The following is a 21,429-nucleotide window of genomic DNA, read 5'->3' on the forward strand; positions in this document are numbered from 1 at the left end:
GTATGTACAGAGCTTTGAGATCACAGAGAGCTACGTTTCATTATGGGGAGAGTGACTGGCCCAAAGTCACCCAGTGAATCAGTGGCCAAGGCAGGAATTGAATCCCAATCTCCTAACGCCACATCCCATGTCCTATCAACCCAGCCACAATGCTGTCTCCTCCACTCAGTGCCAAGTTGGGTCGATTCAACCAGCTACTCAGCAATGAAACCTTGCATCTTGTTACCATGCACCTAAAAGAGGCAGTTCCCTGCCACTCAGAAAGATATGACATTTTCAAACCATACCCCAGACCTCAAAGATTCTGCCACAAAAGAATGAAAGAGAAATTGTAGCTGCAAGGTAAAGATATTGGCAAGGGCGTTGAATCCCAAAGGGGAATAGCTAATAACTAGGAGGAAGAAGGGTGGCTGAGGAAATATTGCATGATTTAAATAAACCTAAAGATCGTTTGCTAATGTTATAGATGGTCACCGCCCAAGGAACTTGCTGGTTATACTCATTGTACTCTAGAATGATGGCAAAAGAAAGCTTTGGCAAAGCTGGTCTGCATTTAGCAGGCAGACTAAGGTTTGGAAGTGACATAGTATGTAGACCCAACTCCTAGGTCAGATTTTCCATCACAGACTTCTTTATTAAGAGAATTAAGAGAATTTTTGTTTTTCACTATGATTTTTCTTTGCTTTTTTGTTTGAAGATGAAAAAGTGATCTTCTTAGGGAGTCAATTGTGTTTACTAACAATCACAAACAACAGAAACATTTCCTGAAATTACTAAAACACAGCAGGATTGGACTCCAAAATGAATAGCAGCAAAATTAGACATCTAGTGCCTGATTCAGCTCCTGTTGCAATCAACAGCAAAATGTCCATAATTTAAATGGTATACAATCCACTGCTTAATTCCCTATTTGAGCAGAGGAACCACATTACTGCCATAAATTAGCATCAGAAGTATTTCTGTGTCAAAAATTGGGCATAGGAATTTAAAATCCAAATATCAGAAGTTACTATATTGCCATTAGTAGACGGTTTAAATGAGCCCTTTTTGCTTCTTTATACAGTATAAATGCAGGAAATTTTTATTTTTTCAAAAAAGTTTTTTTTTGTTCTAAATCAGTGGTCACCAACCCATAGATCGCAATTGACCAGTTGATCCTGGAGACTCTCCCAGTCTATTGTGATCTTCGGTCGTGGCAGTGCCATGCCACTCCCAGAAGTGGCCAACGCAGCCCCGTGGAGGTGGGGAGGAGCAGGGGTACCCGCATGCTGCTCCTGCCTGCAAGCACTGCCCCCGCAGCTCCCATTGGCTGGGACCAGGGAGCTGTGGCCAATGGGAGCTGCGAGGGTGGTGCCTGCAGAGAGGGGCAGCACGTGGAGTCACATGCCCCCCAACCCCAGAGGCTCAGGGGCGCATTGGCCCCTTCCGGGAGCGGCGTGGTCATGTGGTGCACTACTGGCTGACAGGGTGCAGGGGCTGGACTGGCTCATGATGGGGAGAAGGTGCCGATGTGCCTGAGTGGGGCCAGGGCAGGCAGGGAGCCTGCCTTAGCCCTGCTGCACCACCGATCAGGAGCCGCCCAAGGTATGTGCCCCCCCAGTGGGAGCCCGCACCCCAACCCCCAGCCCTGAGCCCCCTCCCGGAGCCAGCACCCCATACCCTCTCCTGCATCCCAACCCCCTGCCCCAGCCCTGACCCCGCTCCTAGAGCCAGCACCCCTTCCCCCCTCCCGCACCCCAACACTCTGACCCAGCCCAGAGCCCCCTCTTGCACCCATACTCCCTCCCAGAGCCTACACCCCACACTCCCTCCTACACCCCAACCCCCTACCCCAGCCCAGTGAAAGTGAGGGAGGGTGGGGGAGAGCGAGCGACCGGGGGAGGGGGAAGCAGGGCAGGGCCTTGGGGAAGGGGCGGGGTAGATCCTGGGTTGCCCTTAAATTCAAAAAGTGATCTTGGGCCTAAAAAGGTTGGAGACCACTGCTCTAAATTAAGATCTTAAAGATCTGCTCTGGAAGATTCTACGGTGGCTGAAAAAAACCTACAGCTGTCTCTATAACGGCAAAAATGGGGCCGGGAGCTCACCACTGATATGTACCACTGCGGTGCCAGCTTTACAGCAATGGACGTTGTAGTGTCGATAAATATCTGGCATATTTTTTTACCTGTGTGGTTGGAGAATGGTGGCAGCAAATCCTGAACCTGCCTGAGCACTGTCGGTGCCCTGCAGCTTCCAATGGTTCTACCATCGGTGAGGCTGCCCGGCTGCATACTTGTGATCAATGTTGAGTCCCATGTTTGCTCATGAAGAAGCAGCCCTTGGGAAGTACTGGGATGACAGGAGTCCAGAGAGTGAAAGCTGCAGTGGTTAGTCAGACGGTTGAACACCCCACGCTTTTTGTTTATGCCTATTTAACATCAATGACTAATGAACATTTTGGGGAAATTATGTATTTCATAGGTTTCAACATCGTCAGCCTTTCAAGTAAGCTGTGAAACCTCCGAATACAGAAAATACTCCAGCAAATCAGGGGAGACCAGAACTGACACTACTGATGTTTCGAAAGTGATAAACAAGCATGAAACTCGCCCCCTGAACACGTTTCAGGCCTTCTTTATACTTCAGTAAGGGTTAAAGCCTCATTTTTAAAAAATCCCTTGTGGGTTACTGTCACAGGATGTGCTAGCCCTTTAAGATCCAGTTCCACCTGAGCCTAGTTTTCTCCTCTGTCATGGGGTTTGGAGGTTAGAGATAATATGATCAAGAATGAGCCAGGCGGTTGTGGGATGACTAAGAGGCAGCCTGCACTCAGTGTAGAGAGAGACTCACCAGGGCTAGGAGGTGCTAGGGAGTGCTGAGGAGCACTCTGCTCAAGAGAGCTGAGGCAGGACCTGGGAGAGGTCCTTCACAGTTGCCAAGATGGTAACTCAGAAGCAGAGCCTGTTAGAGACTTTGCTAAAGAGGCTGGATGAAGGCCTAGAAGAAGCAGACCATGTAGGAAGCTGTCCAGGGGAAAGTGAAGCAGGGGTGTTGAGTGAAAGGACAGTGACTGGGGGTCCCGGTTTAGGGACCCTGGGCTGGAATCCAGAGTGGAGGAAGGGTTTGTGCTCCTCCTACAGCTCCAAATGGCAGTGGTGGGTATAAAACCCTGCACTGAGGGGAAAGGGGTGATTGACCCTGAGAAAGAGACCCTTGAGTGGGACCACCTGAACTTTTTAGAGCCTGAGAGGGTAGACAGGTACTTGTTTAGGCCAACTTCATTTGCCCCGGAACAGGAGGTCTTGCAACTTAATTTTAGGGCCACGTCACCCCCAATGCACCAAGATACTCTACCAGTAAGCAGTGACTGCGGACCTGTAGGGAAATGGGTCACGAAGTGGGAAAGTCAAAACATGATGTCACACCCACTTAAGGCAGGCATGGCAACTGTTAAGTGAGTATTGTTAAGTGAGTGTTGGAGAGCAAATAGCCACTAATCCATTTTACATGTTGCTTATAGCATAGCAGAGGTATTCACTGAGGTTTGAAACACTTCAAACTATCCTCGAAGCATCATGATGCTAACTAACACCAAACTGCCTGAAAGCAATTTTTGTCTGTTTTTTTAAAGATATATTTCCACTAAGAAAAAATAAATAAAGGAAAACTTACCCTGCTACTACAACTTGCTCTTGTTCAGCATGAGTCACAGGACATTCAAAGCTAAAATATAATTCTGTTCTCTGATCTTCCAACTGAGTCTCTGTTGCAGAATGTAGCTTATAAATCCTCTGAATCCCTGCCACACCTAGCCATACCTAGTTGGATAAGTGAAGGATAGAGTTGCAGTTTCAATTTGAAAATTTCTTCCTTTTGTTAATTTAAGTCAAAACCAAACTGGACATTACTGTAGAACAGGTTTTATGGTTAAAACTTTCAAACCTGGGTCACTGAATTTAGACTCCTAAGGCCATATTTAGACACCTATGTATAAAAAGACCTGATCTTTCAGAAGAGCTGAGCACCCACAAACCCAGTGAAGTAGATGAGACCAGCAGATGCTGAGCACCTGAAAACTGGGCCTCTTATATTTAGTTGTTATGTTTAAAAATTGAGGACACATATATATTCCAACCATAACACTAACCACACTCTGTTATTACATATATTTATCTCTGCCCCCTCCACATAGCCTGTGTTTAAGAACATAGCTACAGTGTGCCATGTAACTCATTTGTCACCAACTTTTTTAATTGTTCACCCTTCCTAAATAAAAGCATTTCTGAATTCACTCTCTGTCTAATGTAATTATCAAATTCAGCAGCCAGCTGGTCACACTATCCTATTAAAATATCAGTAGGCTTCAGTGTTTTCAGGTAGTAATTGGAAACAGATGGGCAGCTCATGTCATTGGTGTTTTTATATAATCAGTAACATTTCTGTATAAGATGGGAATTCTAGGAGTGAACTGCATCTGCTTCAACAGCCCAATATGCAATTACACTACATAAATATTTATCCATGGTCTCTTTCATTCAGTCACTTGGGCCTCAATCCTCTAAGATAGTCAGAGCATCCTTTCGACACGCTCAGTTCCCTTTGCAGTCATCTCACAAGAGCCATTTAACACCTTGCAGGATCAGGGTCTGAGGGCCAAATACTAAGAGTTGTTATGTACCCTCAAAGGCCACTGAAATCAACGGAAGCCGTGGTTTCGCAGTCGCTCTAAGGATGTGGCCTTTACTCTGCAATGGAATCATTTCAGAACTCAGATCTCAAGTAGTCATCTGTGAATGTAAAACAACTTGCTGCAGGAAGAGACTTATGAGGCTGACTGCCTATCTCTGCCATTAAAGATCACACGGAAAGCAGAACTATGGAGACAGACCTGATGGTATTGAGTGAGCCCTGTATCATAATCCCCAAGCAGTGCTCAAAGCAGCAGGGGTATAAGTGCTTATACCACATCCCAAATCTCACTACTACCATCTGAAAGTCAGGGAAGGGGGAACTGAAGTATGCTTTCATGTTTTATGGCAGTAGTTCTCAAACTTTTGTACTGGTGACCCCTTTCACATAGCAAGCCCCTTTTTAAAAACACTTTCTTAATATATTTACCACCATTATAAATGCTGGAGGCAAAGCGGGGTTTAGGGTGGAGGCTGACAGCTTGTGACCCCCCCACGTAAATAACCTCGCAACCTCTTTCGGGGTCCCAACCAGTAGCGTAGCTAGGGAGGGAGCGGGGGAGCAGTTGCTCCCCCGCCGAGCAGAAGTGGTGCCTTTTTAAGTCCTTGGTGCCTTTTCAATTTTTACTCACCCGGTGGTGCTCCAGGTCTTCAGTTGCGGGCCGGGGGAGTGGAGATAAGAAAAGGCACCACCCCCGGTACTCACTCACTTGCTCTGGTCTTCGGCAGCATTGAGGTGGCGGGGAGGACTCCCGACCCCCAGTTTGAGAACCCCTGTTTTATGGGGTGGAAAGGATTGGGTGGCATTGCTATCAAATTGTGTAATATTAAACTCTTAGTATAAAACTATAAATATTCATTTGCTGGTTATTATTCTGGGGCATCAGATGTATACTCCATATTTTAACAATGATCTTTGTCCCCCTCCCAGACTTAGTGCTATCTGCTAAATTCCCCAAACAGGACAGAGGGACAATCAGCAAATTAGTAATAAAAAATGTACCTTTTTTTAATCTCATTTGCAGGTCCTAAAGAGCAGACCTGCACTGAACACTAGTTTCTACTAGGTGTATTTCCCATCGTGCACTCTGGTGGCTACGTCTGTTCCACCATTAAAGAGAGTTGCCTACTGAATAAATAAAGTGGCTTTATCAGCCAAGACTGCATAAGGCATAGTTCCAAAAATGAACTCTTCTACAAGTGACATGCTGAGTCTGGGCTTTTCTTCAAATTCTTGCCCTTTTTATCATAGACCGTTTTCCTGTTATGGTACAGTTCTCAGAGCAATACTGGCAGACAAAGTTTCTTACGCCAGAACAGAGCTTCACTGCCAGCAGTTATTATGCCTAATGTTCTATTTGAAATAGGCCTGCCTCTGTGCTTCTAAAAAGGGGAAAGATTTACTTTGCGGCGGGCATACATTCAAATGTATTGTCACATACTTTCTTTAAAAGTTTTGAAGAGTTTTGAAAAATAGACAGATTAAGTAAACAGACCAAGCTTTTCAAAACTGGCGACTCAAATTAAATACCTAATTCCAGGGGAGCCTAGCACCCACATTTCATTAGGAGTGGTAAGTGCTCACTACTTCTGAAAATCAAGCCACCTATATTAGGTGCCTACTTTTTAAAAAGTTTGATCATAATGTTTAAAGTGCAAATCTACTCTGAAAAGAGACGCTATAAAATAGCGCCATTGAACTTATCAGATCTGCGGTGTGCGTGTATGTTCAGAGCAATTTCTGCTGATTTTAGTGACTCAAATGAGTTTTTACTGTTTACTTCTATGAGTGCTGTGGAATTAAGAGTGTGCTGCATTCTATTCCTTCCTGTATGTCAAACTGTTTATTAAGCTCCCACTGACAGCAACTGCATTGCATGTGCATCATTGAGGACATAAATGGAAGACAATGAAGTTACATGAGTGTACCTGAAGGCATAATTTGGCCTGTAAAACCTCTATTGCAGTTGATGAAGCATGAAATGGACAGAACCCAGCTTAAGTTTATCATCCCAGAGTGAAGGGATGACACTTTAAAACAAAACCCCACTACGTTTACTGGTGAAATGAGCAAATTAGAGCTGAAGTCATTTAGACAATAAATATGAAACCCCACAAAGCTATTTTTACAAAGTCACATTTCAGAGTAGAACCACATTATCGTAAATTGGTAAAATGCAGAGAGAATAAAGACTGCTACAAACCACTCGAGTAAACTGCTAGGTTCAGGGTTCCAACCATCAACATGAATAGGAATAAGTTTGAAGTCCTGGAAGTGTAACTCCTTTATACTTTAGGCGGGATTAGCGTTCTAAGATGGCCTATTTGAAGTGATATTGTCAAGATATTTTAAGTCTTTACCTATGTTATTCATAATTGAAGATTATTCAAAGTGATAGAATTTGGAAAAAACAATTAATTTTTCACCAGGTATGCTGTTTTTTTACACTTTGCACTTGACTCAGATTGGACATTGGAGCAAGACAGCGGTCAGCTTTCCCTTCCAGTTCTTACACATATGGGCACAATGAAGTTGCTTTTGGGTTTCCCACTCTAGAGGAGAATGATTAAGTCCATGTATTCCAGGGCCTGACCCAAAGCCCATTAAAGTCAATGGAAAGATTCCTACTAATTTCAGTGGACTTGGGATCAGGTCTACAAACACCTCACACAGAAATTTTTTTTTAAAATCATGGATGAAAACATTTCAGTTCATATTAGACATCTAAAATCTCTCTAGCGTTTTTTTCTTTCCAAAAATTGTGCCCTGGGCCAAAACGACTTTACTTTGAAAAATCAATTGCTAAACAGTCTTAGTAAAAGAAAACAGTGTCAATTTTGTGTCGTATAATATAGGACCTGACCAGCGTAGAAGCAGTATGGCAATTATTAACAATATATCATTATAAATGATACATAAATACCAAATAAATGAGAAGGTGGAGCTGGGGAAGGAGGGTAGAAACCACACACAGTTTGAAAGATGTGAAAGGCCTTTTAGAAGACTAAGAGAGAGGATCAAATATAGAGAAAATGATTTTTGGAAAGAAAACACTAAAGAGCTTTTAGAAAAGAAAATGAGAGTCAGAGAACCTCCAAGACAGAGAGAAGAAAAGAGGAAGGGTGAAGTTCTGGAGGAGGAGGAGAACAACAACATTTGACCCCAAAACGCAAAAGGCTGGTGTCTCACAGTGACTGGCCAGAGAGCATCCCTGAGAGATACCGAAAACCTCTAGCTAAACAGCTGATAAAAATTACCTTCATTCCTGCCGCAGCTGCAGGGCCACTGGGATCCACAGCCTGAATATGGCATGGCTTGCTCCCCCGTACAACAAAGCCCCACCCAACAGCATCACCGACAACCTTGAAAAGGAAAAAAAGACACAACAGTGTCCATGTAACTCACAGAGTAAAGTCCAAGTGGTTGAAGACATGATTTCAGCACCTTGTAGTCACCAGCATACAGTTAATGCTGCTCTGTGGATAGAAATACTTTACAGTGCCCTCCGCATGGGCTATTAAATCTTTATTTATGGAGAAAGCCACCAACAGAATGACTGCATTTGTTTCTACGGTACTTTTCTTTTTTAAGTTACATCAGAGATGTTGACTAAAGGCTGTGAGAAGCCGTGCTTCCAATTAACAAGTTCAAAAAGTTTACTTTTTAAAAGGCTTTTCTTTTCTCTCTTATTGATTATGAATCAACATTTCAGTCTTATATTAGTCTAGTGTGGCCCGATGCAACTCACATTTAAAACTTTAATTCTGGATAGGTAAATACAGTACATATTTCCAATCTCTTTATAATCTTAAGTATTAATAAAAATAGTTCAGAAGCATTAGTGCAATACACATATTACCAGATTTCTGCCAGTGTCACTCTACCAAAGTCAATGGTGTTAGGCTGACATACTGATGGAATAATAGAAGGGAGAATCAGACTCCACATGTATAAAACTAATATTAATGGAATCTTATGGCTGCGATTTTTAGAGCACAAGTATCAGGAAATGTAATTAGGATCTAATTATACCATCAGAAAATATTTGTTTGAACCAATTTACACAACGTATAGAAGAAAGGTATGTACTGGAGACATACTGTGAATGTTTTTCTTGCATATGGGGCTCCAGGCATCAAGAGTTCATCAGAAGTCACTGGTCTCTTTAATACTGCAAAGACATACAAAGGAGTATTAAATACAAACCTTTCTGAAGAAACTTTCATAAAGAACTGTTCTGGGATACGTCTTCTCCCTCTTACTTTATTTATAGGGCTTAATGTGTTGCGACCTTAGTGCATGGCTTTGTACTGCAAGATGTTTTTCAGGAAAATTCAACATGTTCTGATGACTAACATGTCACTGCTCAGTAATTCAGGTTCAACCGATCACAATTAGATAAATCATCTTCACTGGTGTCCTTCACAGTGTTCCCCTAAATTATGCCTTCCGGGGATAATTACTATCAAATATAGTATAATCCTTATTACCTGAAGGGAGCATGGAGGGACTGAGATACTATGGTGACAGGCATCCTAACTCTTTCTCAGACAGAGAGACAGATTAGATAATCTATGCTACAGCAAACAATATTATTAGTATTTGTGCAGTCATTTACTCCTGGGTAAAGTGTGTGTAAATGCTACAAAATCAGAACTGTAGCACTTTACAGCCACATTGTACAGGTGTAAATGACTGCACCAAGTGCAAGGCAATGAATACACAGGCCCTCTATTAATTACATTTGGCTTCCTCTGTTTTTTTAATTATAATTATGTTTGCTTCTTGTTTTCAGCGATAAACTATTTCTGATGACATCTGATTTTCTTATATCATGGAAGCAAGCGGGAATTTTTCAGGGATAACATTCTAGCATACCTGTAAGTGTCCTAAAATGCCATATATGGAAAAAAAAGAATTCAGGAAGATATACTAATAAAAAAATTTCTTTCACTAGGATATTGACAAAATTATCTTAAGAGTTAAACTTTGCAGACTCTGCCAGTACTATCATTCTATCTTTTTGAGATCAAAGCCAGGTCAACTTTCTCCTTTTTAGTTATCAACTCTTACCTTTGTACTGCAAGATGTTTTTCAAGAAAATTCAACATGTTCTGTTGGCTAACATGTCACTACTCAGTAATTCAGGTTCAACTGATCATAATTAGATAAATCATCTTCACTGGTGTCCTTCACAGTGTTCCCCTAAATTATGCCTTCAGGAATAGTTTCTTTTTCCCTTGTGACTGGGCTACCTGTGCCTCAGATTTCCTTTAAGTTTTCACTTCTCATGAAATACAGCAGAACGCATCCAAGAACTGGTTTAGGTCCAGTTTATTAATGTTTTTCTCACCTGATCATTCTGGTTCTGCTATTGAGAAGCTTTCTAAAAAAACTCATTCCCGTTTAGCAGATGATTACTTGAAGTATGGGAAAAGCTGGTAGATCCCAGCTCTCTGATCCTTGTTTGAGACTCAAAAATAAATCTGTTAAACTGTTCTGAAGGTAGAATTTACGTCTAAGTGATTATTCATTTTAAACAGAAACACTGTGTAAGGAAGGTGTCAATATATTTTTTTTCTACCAAGACTTTATAATCGGCTGTCTTAAGATATCCTTGTTCTCACCACTCACGTGCCATACATAACCATAGCCATAAATGAATGGAAATAGTGGGTATACTTAAGATAATGCATACATTTATCAACAACAACAAAAATGCCAGCCTGCTTGTCACATTAATATTTCCAGGGTAGAATGAATGGTTTAACAGGAGCAAAAGTTCACCATTTAGAATTCACCATCAAAGAATCTCTGGAGAGAATACCCGACAGGTGCACCTCAAAAAGATTACATTGTGGCATCCACAAACTGGGACATACAGACAGCAAGATGGAGATGAGTGGTAGACAGCAGTTGACTTTGAGTGTGCGATGAACAAGAATGAATGTTATTCACAAAGACGACATCCTCCATGGGGAACACTAGCGCTACTGAATTATGGCTCTAGTCACGTGACCAAACTGAACCCACCAAGTTCTTTTAATGTAGGACTTTACTGAAAACTCCAAGCCAAGGCAAAAGACAGGCTGTGCAATGCTCTGATGCAGTGGTCTCAAACTTTTTTTTTGCGAACCACTTAAAAATTGCTGAGGTTTCTCAGCGGAACACTTACTGAGTTTTCCAAATGTTGTTTGTATCATTAGCTAACTATTGTAAAGTGCCTTGGATAAAAGCGCTATATAAAAAAACCCTTAATAATAATTAACTTTCTTTTGTTTTACAAATAAAAGCACACAACTCATATTTTAATATCAGTAGTCTTACCTTTCTAATGTGACGGATGTGCCCTCTCTCTCGAGACGCGGCAGCCCCTGAGCTGGGGCTGGGAAGGAGGGGGTTCTCTCCCCCGCCACAGCAGCCACATAGTTGGGGCTGAGAAGGACGGGGTCTCTCTCTCTCTCTCTCTCCTGCCACGGCAGCTCCCGAGCTGGGGCTGGGAAGGAGGGAGATCTCTCCCTGTCTCCCCCGCCACAGCAGCCACAGCGCTAAGGCTGGGAAGGAGGGCCATCTCTCCCTGGCAGCCGCAGCCCTGGAGCTGGGGAAAGTCGCCTCTTTCCCTGGCTGCCGCAACCCTGCCCATCCCAAATTCCTGCCAACCCTCTTCTCGCCCCACTGCCTCCTCCCACCTACCGCTATTCCCCCCAGGCCACCACCTCACCTTACATGTGCGTCTTCTCCAGGGTCCAGGCACCTAAATAGCAGGTCGCCTGCGCGGCTCCACTAATTAGGTGGGTCGCCCTTCATTCTCTCGTGTTCAGCCGCCCAGGTGCGCATCTTAGAGGGAACTATACGCGGACTACCTGAATGGAGCTCACGGACCACTGGTGGTCCGCGGACCACAGTTTGAGAACCTCTGCTCTAACAGCCAGAAAAAAAAAATTACCACTCTTTGTATCTCTACTACTTATACTGAGTATACTGAGTAAAGTTCACCCGTCTCCTGCACAGAACCTGAATAAACAGTCCATGATTTGAACAGCAGCCACTGGCCTCTTTGGGCCCTCTATCAGTAACTTCAAGTCTGAATAGCCCCACTGAAGTCCATGCTTACACATAGCCACTGGCCCCTTCCCCAGCCTGCTCCAACACCCTACTCCCCCTCCATTCAGAACCGCTTTCTGTATCACACTGAGGAGGCAGCCCCATGTTCTACTCTCCCTTTTAAAGGGCTACCTCAGTGAAACCATGGCCTTTTGTGGCCATGAATAAGGAGTGAATAATAATCTCCTAAAGTTCCATTAACATTTTGATTTTCAGCCAGCCATGTGTACTTCTGAATCCAGAACACGCAGGCCATAATAATATCAAGTTGGAAAAAGTTAATGGTAATAAGGAGAGCAAGAAATTCTCCTTTGGCCTTCAAGACTCCCTCTGGGGCAAAGAAAGCGGCTGAAAGAATATGTTTCCTGATCTACTTTTTCCTTTCATAAAAATACAAGTGCAAACAATTTTAACTTAGCCGTGGATGAATGAATGGCTGACCTTCCATTTGTGGTCAGACCGAGGAAATCATTTTAAAAAGAAAATAAACTTGAACCTTGACTGCCTTTAAATTCTTACACAGAGCAGTGTAAAATCTAAACTAATTTAAGGGTTTAAATTGTCCCTAACATCTTCAAAGCTACATTTGCTACGCTTGCTCTGGCCTATGTTATTTACACAATAACTCGGGTGGTTACCAAAGCCTAAGTTTTCTTCTCACCCGTTCAATGCCAGCAAAGTCACACCTGTGTAACTGAGAAGAATTTATGTTTGGCAACTGATATGGCAATCTGGAGGTAAGAGTGGATATAAGGCTGGGCGTCTTTCTAAAAAGATATGCTCTAGCTCAAACAAAGTTATGGGTTTGATGCAGATATTACTGGGTGAGGTTCTCTGGCCCATGTTATGCAGGAGGCCAAACTAAATAATCATAAAGATTTGACTAGCCACAAAATCTGTGAATCTATCGATCTTTAAAATATGCCTCAAAAGACAAACTTAGATAAAGAAATACAAACAGTCACTCATTTACCCTCACTCTCTTTAGAGAGAGCTGCATGCTCTCTAATCTGTACCAATTCCATCTGCTTACCAGATTTTGGGTTGCATAATACTGGGGGACTGCTACTGAGGGTAGGGCTGCTGCTGAAGTAACCGCTACTGCCACAACTGCTCATGCTACTCCTTCTTACTGCTGATACGATCTTTATCTCCTTGGTGGGACTCACTGTGCAAAGAAGACAGAAAATACAGAGAGAAAGGGAAATTGTCTTGATTCTTTTGGCACATTTCCCCTGCTTTGTTTAAAATAACAACATCAGAACATGCTTTCATTTATAATAGTGTAATCATACTATCACACTCTGCCTAGTCAGAACGCTCACCTATGTGCTGCAGGAATTAGGGAGATCAGATGTCCCGATTTTATAGGGACAGTCCCGATTTTTGGGTCTTTTTTCCTATCCCCCCCACCCCCGTCCAGATTTTTCACATTTGCTGTCTGGTCACCCTAGCAGGAATACTTGAATTGTACATGAAGATTATATTTTTACTCTGATATGTTGGATTACCACATGAATCATTTTAGCTAATTTAATTCTCTGTAATGCTTCCATCACTGTGATTTCTAGGTGCCAATACAATAGAGTGAAATAGGCATTTTAATAAGCAGAATATTTTCTGCAGTTATCCCCTGCTTTCTTCCTATTTTCATCCTGCTTCCTAATGTGTATTGTAGTATATTACTTGTTCAGGTATTCTTTCCCCCCAAACTACAATGTACAGTTTATGCCAAAACACTTTTGCTTTTAAAAATCTTTTTAGCAAGTTTAAAAAAAAGAAAAACATCCAAGCTGCTTGATTTCTGCCTGTGGAAAAATGTAAACCTGAAATCCTTTATTTATACAAGAGCAAACAAACAACCCAGGCAGCTAATTTTCTGAAAAGCCAACCAGGTAGAAGAACCTGTTTAATGGATATGATATATGCAGTGAGCACTTCTCTTCAACTAAATCGGCCTCATGCTAAAGTGAAGGGGGCCAAGCTTTAGGAATCACACATCTTCAAGGAAAAGTTAAACAATGGAGAAGTTAAAGGCACAGAACCAAGGAGTCACCTGACTGAAAACTGGTGTGCTTTCTGTTGTCATGGTTCTGCTTGCGCAGGCAAAAGGGACTGTCGTGACTTTCTGGCATCAAACGGGATTTCTCAGGGAGCAACTCCATCAGCCTCCGTCGCCGGCGGAAATTCATTCTGAACTGGTACAGCAGGTTGCTATCCATAAAATGGTGCTTGTTGGACACTGGGGAGAGAAAAAGGAGTAAAAACTCCCTGTCTGGCAGACCACAAAGTAGGGAGCAAATAGTATACATGAGGTTGCCGTTTACATGCTTGCATGCTCCTTGGTGACAGCAGCACTCTAAAGGTATGTCTACACTCCCAGTGAGGGTGTGATTGTAGCACAGATGACTATAACTGTGCTAACAATAATCTAATGAACATGAATAACAATAGCATTGTGTGGACATGGTGGCAAAGGCTTCAATGCAGGCTAGTTGCCTGATTATGTACCCAGGCTTCCTATGGGCTAGTGCTTGGGCGGCTAGCTTGGGCTGAAGCCTGTGCCACCACATTTACACTACTGTTGTTATCTATGCTAGCTAGATTAAAGGTATGCCTACCCATGCTACAATCTCATCTTCGCTTGCAGGGTGGACCTGCCCTACTTGCTCCTGATCTGTTAACTCACCAGGAGTCATTAACAGCAGTGAGGTACCAGGATAGGATTGCCATGTACCCAGCAAAAAATGTTCTATACAATAAAAAAAGTCTTATTACATAGGCTTTGACATGAAAGCAAATCCCAAGTCCAACTGGAAGTCCAAAGGAAGAATTTAGAAAGTACTTGCTGCTTGCAGCACAATCAGAATATCTGCATGTTCACTGTCAACACAGGAACTGCTGTGTGCCACCGCTTAAGAGCTATGGACTGAAAAATGCACCACTGAGAATAAGTTTCAATGCCAGGACCCAGAGATACTGGGACTCATTTGGGACTGATCCCACTGGGCCTTTTGATTCTATCTTCATTTAGGTCTTCTGATCATTTCCCATGGAAATCATTTCTTTAGATCACTATTTCTCACCTAAGACCTAGTTTCAAGATTTGTCTAGTTTGTGAATTATATATTTGCTCTGATATTACTATTCCTAATAATCTTGGTGCATCCGATGAAGTGAGCTGTAGCTCATGAAAGCTTATGCTCAAATAAATTGGTTAGTCTCTAAGGTGCCACAAGTCCTCCTTTTCTTTTTGTGAATACAGACTAACACGGCTGCTACTCTGAAACCTAATAACCTTGGACACACAGTTTAGTTTTATATATTATCCCCATTAAATTCTTCTAGAGCTGTATTATTTTATACAGCATTCATAAATTCTGCCATTAATCTTGGCGTAATATACACATGATAACCTTCTAAAAAAAAAAAGCAGCAATTTACAGATAAAAATCCAGAATTCCATTTCTCATTTGCTCCTCCAGAAAGAATATGCATTACAGGTGTGACAAAAAGGGGCAATCTCCTATAATAACCTGGATAAAACTTTTTGAATTAAATTAAACCTTATGACTCGAGCCCTAGCAAATTCACGGCCATGAAAAATGTGTCATGGACCGTGAAATCTGGTTTCCGCCTTGAAATCTGGTCTTTTGTGTATTTTTACCCTATACTATACACAGATGTGGATTACGGTTTTCTGAGACCCTGGGTCAGAGCAAGTGGGGGCCTCTCCCCACCCCAACCACCTGCAGTTCCCCCCGCTTGCCTCAGTGCTCCTGCAGAGGAAATGGGGTCGGGGCATGGAGGCTTGCCCCTCCCTGCCCACCCACTCCCTGGCAGGAGCACTGGATGGGTGGAGAGGGGCAAGTCCCCACACCCCAACTCTACTCCCCAACTCCACTCCCCGGCAGGAGTGCTGGGCGGGTGGAGCGGAGCACACCCCCACACCTCCGGAGGGCCGGGGTGCAGGGGTGCCCATTTTTCTGGGCCCCCCAATTGGCAGGGATCCCTGGGCATGGACCCCATTGGCCCAGCGACTAATCTGCCACTGACTATACAGATTTCAAAGGGGAGACCAGCATTTCTCAAACTTGAGGTTCCAACCCAAAAGGGGGTTGTGGGGAGGGGGGCTGTCACAAAGTCATTGTAGGGTGTCACAGTATTGCCACCCTTACTTCTGCACTGCCTTCAGAGCTGGGTGGGCAGAGTGTGGCGGCTGCTGAGTGAGGGCCCAGCTCTGCAGGCAGCAGCACAGAAGTATGGGTGGCAAATACCACACCAGGCCACCCTTACTTCTGAGCTGCTACTGGTGATGTGCTGCCTTCAGAGCCTGGCTCCTGACTAGCAGCCGCTGCTCTCCGGCTGCCCAGCTCTGAATACAGCACCACCGTCAACAGCAGCGCATAAGTAAGTGTAGTAATACCCTGACCCTCTACAATAACCCTGTGAATCCCACACAGCCTCTTTTTGGGTCAGGACCCCTACAGTTAGAGCACCATGACATTTCAGATTTAAATATCTGAAATCATGACATTTACAATTTTTAAAATCCTCTTGAACGTAAAATTGACCAGAAATGGACTGTGAATTTGGTAGGGCCCTACTTATGACCTTAAGTTGAATACCTTTGGGGTCCACCATATTGAAAATGTAATTGTTTATGTGTTATTGTGGAACTGTACATAACTTGTCTAGGAGAGAATTAATGCAATCTCCGGAAAGCATCATAACATTCAAAAGGACAATAAATTCTCACCTCTGAAGCCAACCTTTTGAAGCTATGCCCTAGGGAGAGAACCTGATTGTCTACTGATTGTCTGCTCCTGGAAACTCCAAATCAAAGAACCCCTAACTGTATACAGGAGACACTAAACTTTTCACGAGTGTTCTTGTTCTAGGCAAAAATGGGTTATGAACTTGAAATCACCAGAAAACTCTTGTGTGGGGTTTTTAAGGACTGCTCACATGCCAGAACCACTGTTCGTGTGAGGTCGTCTCTGGTAATCTTATTAGCCCATGTGTAGGTTCTTTTATTGTTTTTCATGTTTTCCGTGTAATGCTTTTACCTTACAAATACAATGTACTTGCTCAGAAAGAGCTGTGCGGTGACTTTTAACTGTTGACAATTTCTCTGTTATTAGTCTCTGAAGAGAAAGCAAAGTGCAGAGGCTGGCCATTTTGGCAGTCTGTTCTGCTGGGTGATTTCACAATATAGTCAGAGAGCTGTGCAGCCTGGAGATAACAGGTCAGAAGAGAGAGAGAGACGCATGTCTTCACTCAAATAAGCCAATGGCTGGGGAGCCTGCCCTTGCTGGATCACAGAAAGGGAACAAAGGTCAGTTGCCCTGAACTGTGACAACAGGTAAGTAAAATCATTTAGCACTATCAGACCATAAACAGAAAGGATTGACCCATGGAGCCCAGCCGTCCAACACCCAATTCCCTCTCTGTTCCCCAAGCTGATGCTCTTCTTACTACCCATATCCTGCCCTGTTTCTATCTACATAGGTACTTACATTGTCCTCATCACTGGTATTATATGAGAATGAATGATGCCAGCCCTGTCTCCTTGTTTGTCCGCCTCTCTCACAAAAGTCTGGGCTCTCTTCCACTCCATCTCTAAGCATGGGAGGCCCTGCCTATGTTAGTGTGCAAGGCCACTGCCTTCTCATTCAAATCCCTCCTCAAGACACATTTCTACTCAGATAAGATGCCGACAGGAAGTTACACAACCAGTATCAGGCAGGTAGAGTGGCAACTGGGGGAAGAGAACACAGCCAGAGGCCGCAACAGCCACGACCATGCTATGTTGGAAAAACCTCTCCTTTGAGTGTCACAGAAGCAAAGGAATCAGTGACAGCATGGCTCAATTGGAGCTCTCCATTACATTAAGGGAGGGGAATCCTCATAGACTTGCTTCCTCCAGAGGAATCCGGCTGATGGCGGTCAAACTTATACTGTTTATGTTTTCTAACAGCCATAAGCAGGAAAGTATTGTAATGGAACAGATCAACACCTCACGATGAGTAACAGTTGAATAAATAAGTAGGAACAAAGTCACGTATCCAGTGAGGAACTAGGAACAAGCAAGCTGCAGCAGCAGCCTTTGGAACTGCATTGTGCACATCATGCATACCACTATTCCCACCTCCTGCAGGTCATCTCAGAGTTAAGGGCATTTTGCTAAAGTGCCTCACCCTAGTCCGATGGTGCTTTGCAACACTGCAATTTGTCTTCACTGCTAAAAATGGTGTGTTTTTTGCTTCAGGGAAACGAAGGCTATGTCTACACTATGCAGCTTTTAGCCATGCCGCTAAAAGGCGTGCAGCGTAGCCACTGTTTGTCAGCAGGAGAGAGCTCTCTTGTGGACAAAAAATTTCCACATAATGAGCAGTGTTACCATTGTCAGCAGGAGAGCGCTCCTGCCGACAAAGCACTGTTCACACCAGCGCTTGTCATCAGCGAAACTTTTGTCTTTCAGTGTGTGTGTGTGTGTGTTTTTTATCACCTCTGAATGACAAAAGTTTTATCTTTCACTTGCCAGTGTAGACAAAGCCTAACACACATGAGCTATCCCAAGGTAAAAACACAATGAAGATAAGGCACTTTAAATTTAACACTAAGTAAACCTGTCATGGTCAATCCCTGGTAGGGGTATCCAGCGGTTTACTGTGTCTTCATTGTGTTTGTACCTCAGGATAGCTCATCTGTGCTTGTTACCCCAAGATGAAAATGCTCTTTTAGCACTGAAAACAAAGCCTTAGAGAAAACTAATACCGTTTCTCATGAATAAACAGAAAGGTCATGCCAATCAGCCAAAACTGTGATGTTCCAAGGGCTGACTAATGAATCAGCCTGCTTTGCTCCTTGCTGTTTATTTTTTGAAGTGCCAGAAGCACACAGCATTGTTTCAGTGCTTTAGAAAAGCCAGTGTCACTCAGCTTTATTGTGCTTCGTGTAAGTGCTGAATTTGTAGGCTCTCCAAGCCAACACCCCAAGGTCTTTGTTAAGATGAGGATTTTACATTTTGGAGGCAATTCAATTCCTGGTTGTAAGACTCTAATTACACCACTAATGATGGTGTCCCATTCTGCTGAGCTCATCGTTTTGGATATTCTCATTTAATAAGAACAAAATAGAGTTTAGGAATTATCCCCATTTTTAAAATGAGACAGAGAGGTTTGGAGTCTTGTCCATAATGACAAGGAGGACCTGCTGTCAGAGCCAAGGCTAAAATTCAGGAGTACCTACTTCTCCGCCCCATTATCAGACCATTAAAATATTTCATAGCGGACTCCTGGCAGTATTGTATTATAATAGCAAAATAATGTAAAACAAACTCATGAAACTTCTCTTTGTGATAATCTCATAGATAATTTACTAAAGCTGAAGAAGACATGCTATATTTATACAACATTCTAATGGAATTTTTATTCCAACTCTCATGGAGCTGGGCCATCGTGAATATTTACAGGGAAATATATATTCCAATTACCAAGTATCTATAATTATTAATATAAATATAATAAATTAGTTCTGGTTTAATTTTAATATTTTCTGAACTGTATGCAATTCTTCTCAAGTAAATATATCCTCTCTATCATGTTACCATCTTTTCTTTATTAGTACAATTGTTTTGACATTCTTAAGAAATCATGACTCCTGGATCATTAGAAAATCAACACACGTTTTTACTACAGGTGTCACAAAGAAGTCTAAAATTGTGGAGTGACTATTGCCCATGACACTCCATAGCCTAATTTGCTTCTGATGATATCCCTGTGTATCTTACAATAATAAACCTTGTTTTGACTAATATACTAAGTAACCGTGAGATAGAGGTTACAAGACAGAATGGGCCACACTCATCCCTTGTGTAACTAGTTGTAGACAATGGAGTTATGCCAGGGATGAGTTTGATCTAGTATGTGAATATAACTGGAAAGAACATAGTCAGAATGATGCTATCATCATCTGTTGTAGAAACACAAAAAGATATGCTTTGCCATCAGAATATTCTCCCCTCTCACATAAACAGTGTAAGTACAGAATTCTGAGTGCTCATTCAACTGTTACAAAATTCCCAAATTCTGAGTTATACCTACATTAAAAATATAAATATCAGGGTGCCAGCTCTCAGCCTCAGGAAGAGTAAATACTTGACTCCTGAATATTGTGTTACTTAATAGGTGCTCCTTGCCAAATATCAGTGTTTATGCAAAATTAAGGAGATTGAAAAACCAAGCTCTTAAAAAGGAAGGAAATTCTAAAAGTGAACAATGAGCGCTCAATTTTAGGTGCCTCCTTGTGCTTATGTGGTCAAATAAGGTATTTTTTAAAAGTTATTCCTGTGGGGCATTGACTATTTTCTGCTCTGAAGTTGCACAATGGTTTCCATCTGAGTCACTCGACTTTAAGACTTCACCTTCAGGGCTGAAATTCTCCATATCTGATCTCTGCCCAAGGGTGACTTTATCTGGAGTTAGAGAGTAGCAGCCGTGTTAGTCTGTATTTGCAAAAAGAAAAGGAGGACTTGTGGCACCTTAGAGACTAACCAATTTATTTGAGCATAAGCTTTCGTGAGCTACAGCATCCGATGAAGTGAGCTGTAGCTCACGAAAGCTCATGCTCAAATAAATTGGTTAGTCTCTAAGGTGCCCCAAGTCCTCCTTTTCTTTTATCTGGAGTGTCTGAGCAAAAATGGCTCCACCAGTTTTGAGCACAAAGAGAATGGGGGATAATGGAATTCTATTTTTTGAACAACCGCACAGATGAAATGATTGCATTTTGAAGCTTAGCATGGAAACAGCCTTCAAAAAGGAGCAGTGCATAGCCTTGTTCCCGAGGAATCTGGCTTGAACAAGTTACAAGCATTTGAAAATTACATATTGGGAATGTACAGTAGCTTGTCTTTTGCTAAAATTTTTAAATGTGGACCTACAGAGCATGGGTGCTCATCTCATCAGTCAGCTTACCCATCACGTATTTTGATTCAGTCAGTAGAGAAGGAAGGAAAGAATCCCAAACAATTTGCAGTCACAGAGAGATGTACAGATTTGCCTAGCATGGACTTTCTTAGGTGTAATTCAGTGGATGAGGTTGTTAACAACCTTAAAACTAACTTAGATGGGCAAGCTATGAAACTAAGGAAAGCCCTACCCATGGTTAAGAAGGAAAGGTACAGTAAATTGGTGTTTACAAAATTATTAAAATACAAAAGAATTTGTCATACAAATCCTAAGTCAGTACATATATACTGGATAATACACACAAGAGTAGAGATAAGGTTGCATGTCGTGCTTCCCTTCTCATCTACACCTGTTTTGCATGGGTGTAACTGCACTGGATTCAATGGCATTACTCCTGATTTACATCAGTGTAAGTGCAAGGAAATTCAGGCCCCTTAAACCTGACATATCCCAGCCTTTGTTCTTAATACTGCAGCTTTAGCAGTTTTTGTATGGCTCTATCGATACATTATTTGCCAAATAGTACAACAGATAAAATACAATACAAATGGCAACTTCCTGTATAATTTTACATACACTTTCTAACACTTACCTACAATCTTGTAATCAGCAAAGGCCACAAACAACTCTCAGATTTGCAGTGAGAGGGAAGCACAGCAGGAAAGCAAACATTATCTTTATTCAA

The 21,429-nt window shown here is 42.5% G+C and overlaps 1 protein-coding gene across 2 annotated transcripts in view; it reads right to left on the minus strand.

The window, feature by feature from the left end:
• Window positions 1-21,429, minus strand: part of DEPTOR (DEP domain containing MTOR interacting protein) — a 131,114-nt gene that overhangs the window by 19,816 nt on the left and 89,869 nt on the right. Inside the window, exons 6-10 of one of the 2 annotated variants that reach the window (XM_073330243.2) lie at window positions 13,829-14,014; window positions 12,806-12,940; window positions 8,769-8,839; window positions 7,926-8,030; window positions 3,652-3,797 (exon numbers count right to left, since the gene is read on the minus strand). In XM_073330243.2, coding sequence (XP_073186344.1) covers window positions 3,652-3,797; window positions 7,926-8,030; window positions 8,769-8,839; window positions 12,806-12,940; window positions 13,829-14,014 — 643 coding nt within the window. The remainder of the gene's footprint in view (window positions 1-3,651; window positions 3,798-7,925; window positions 8,031-8,768; window positions 8,840-12,805; window positions 12,941-13,828; window positions 14,015-21,429) is intronic. The other variant, XM_073330244.2, reaches the window with a different exon arrangement.

The sequence above is a fragment of the Lepidochelys kempii genome, chromosome 2 (assembly GCF_965140285.1).
Source record: "Lepidochelys kempii isolate rLepKem1 chromosome 2, rLepKem1.hap1, whole genome shotgun sequence".
Lineage (NCBI taxonomy): Eukaryota > Metazoa > Chordata > Testudines > Cheloniidae > Lepidochelys > Lepidochelys kempii.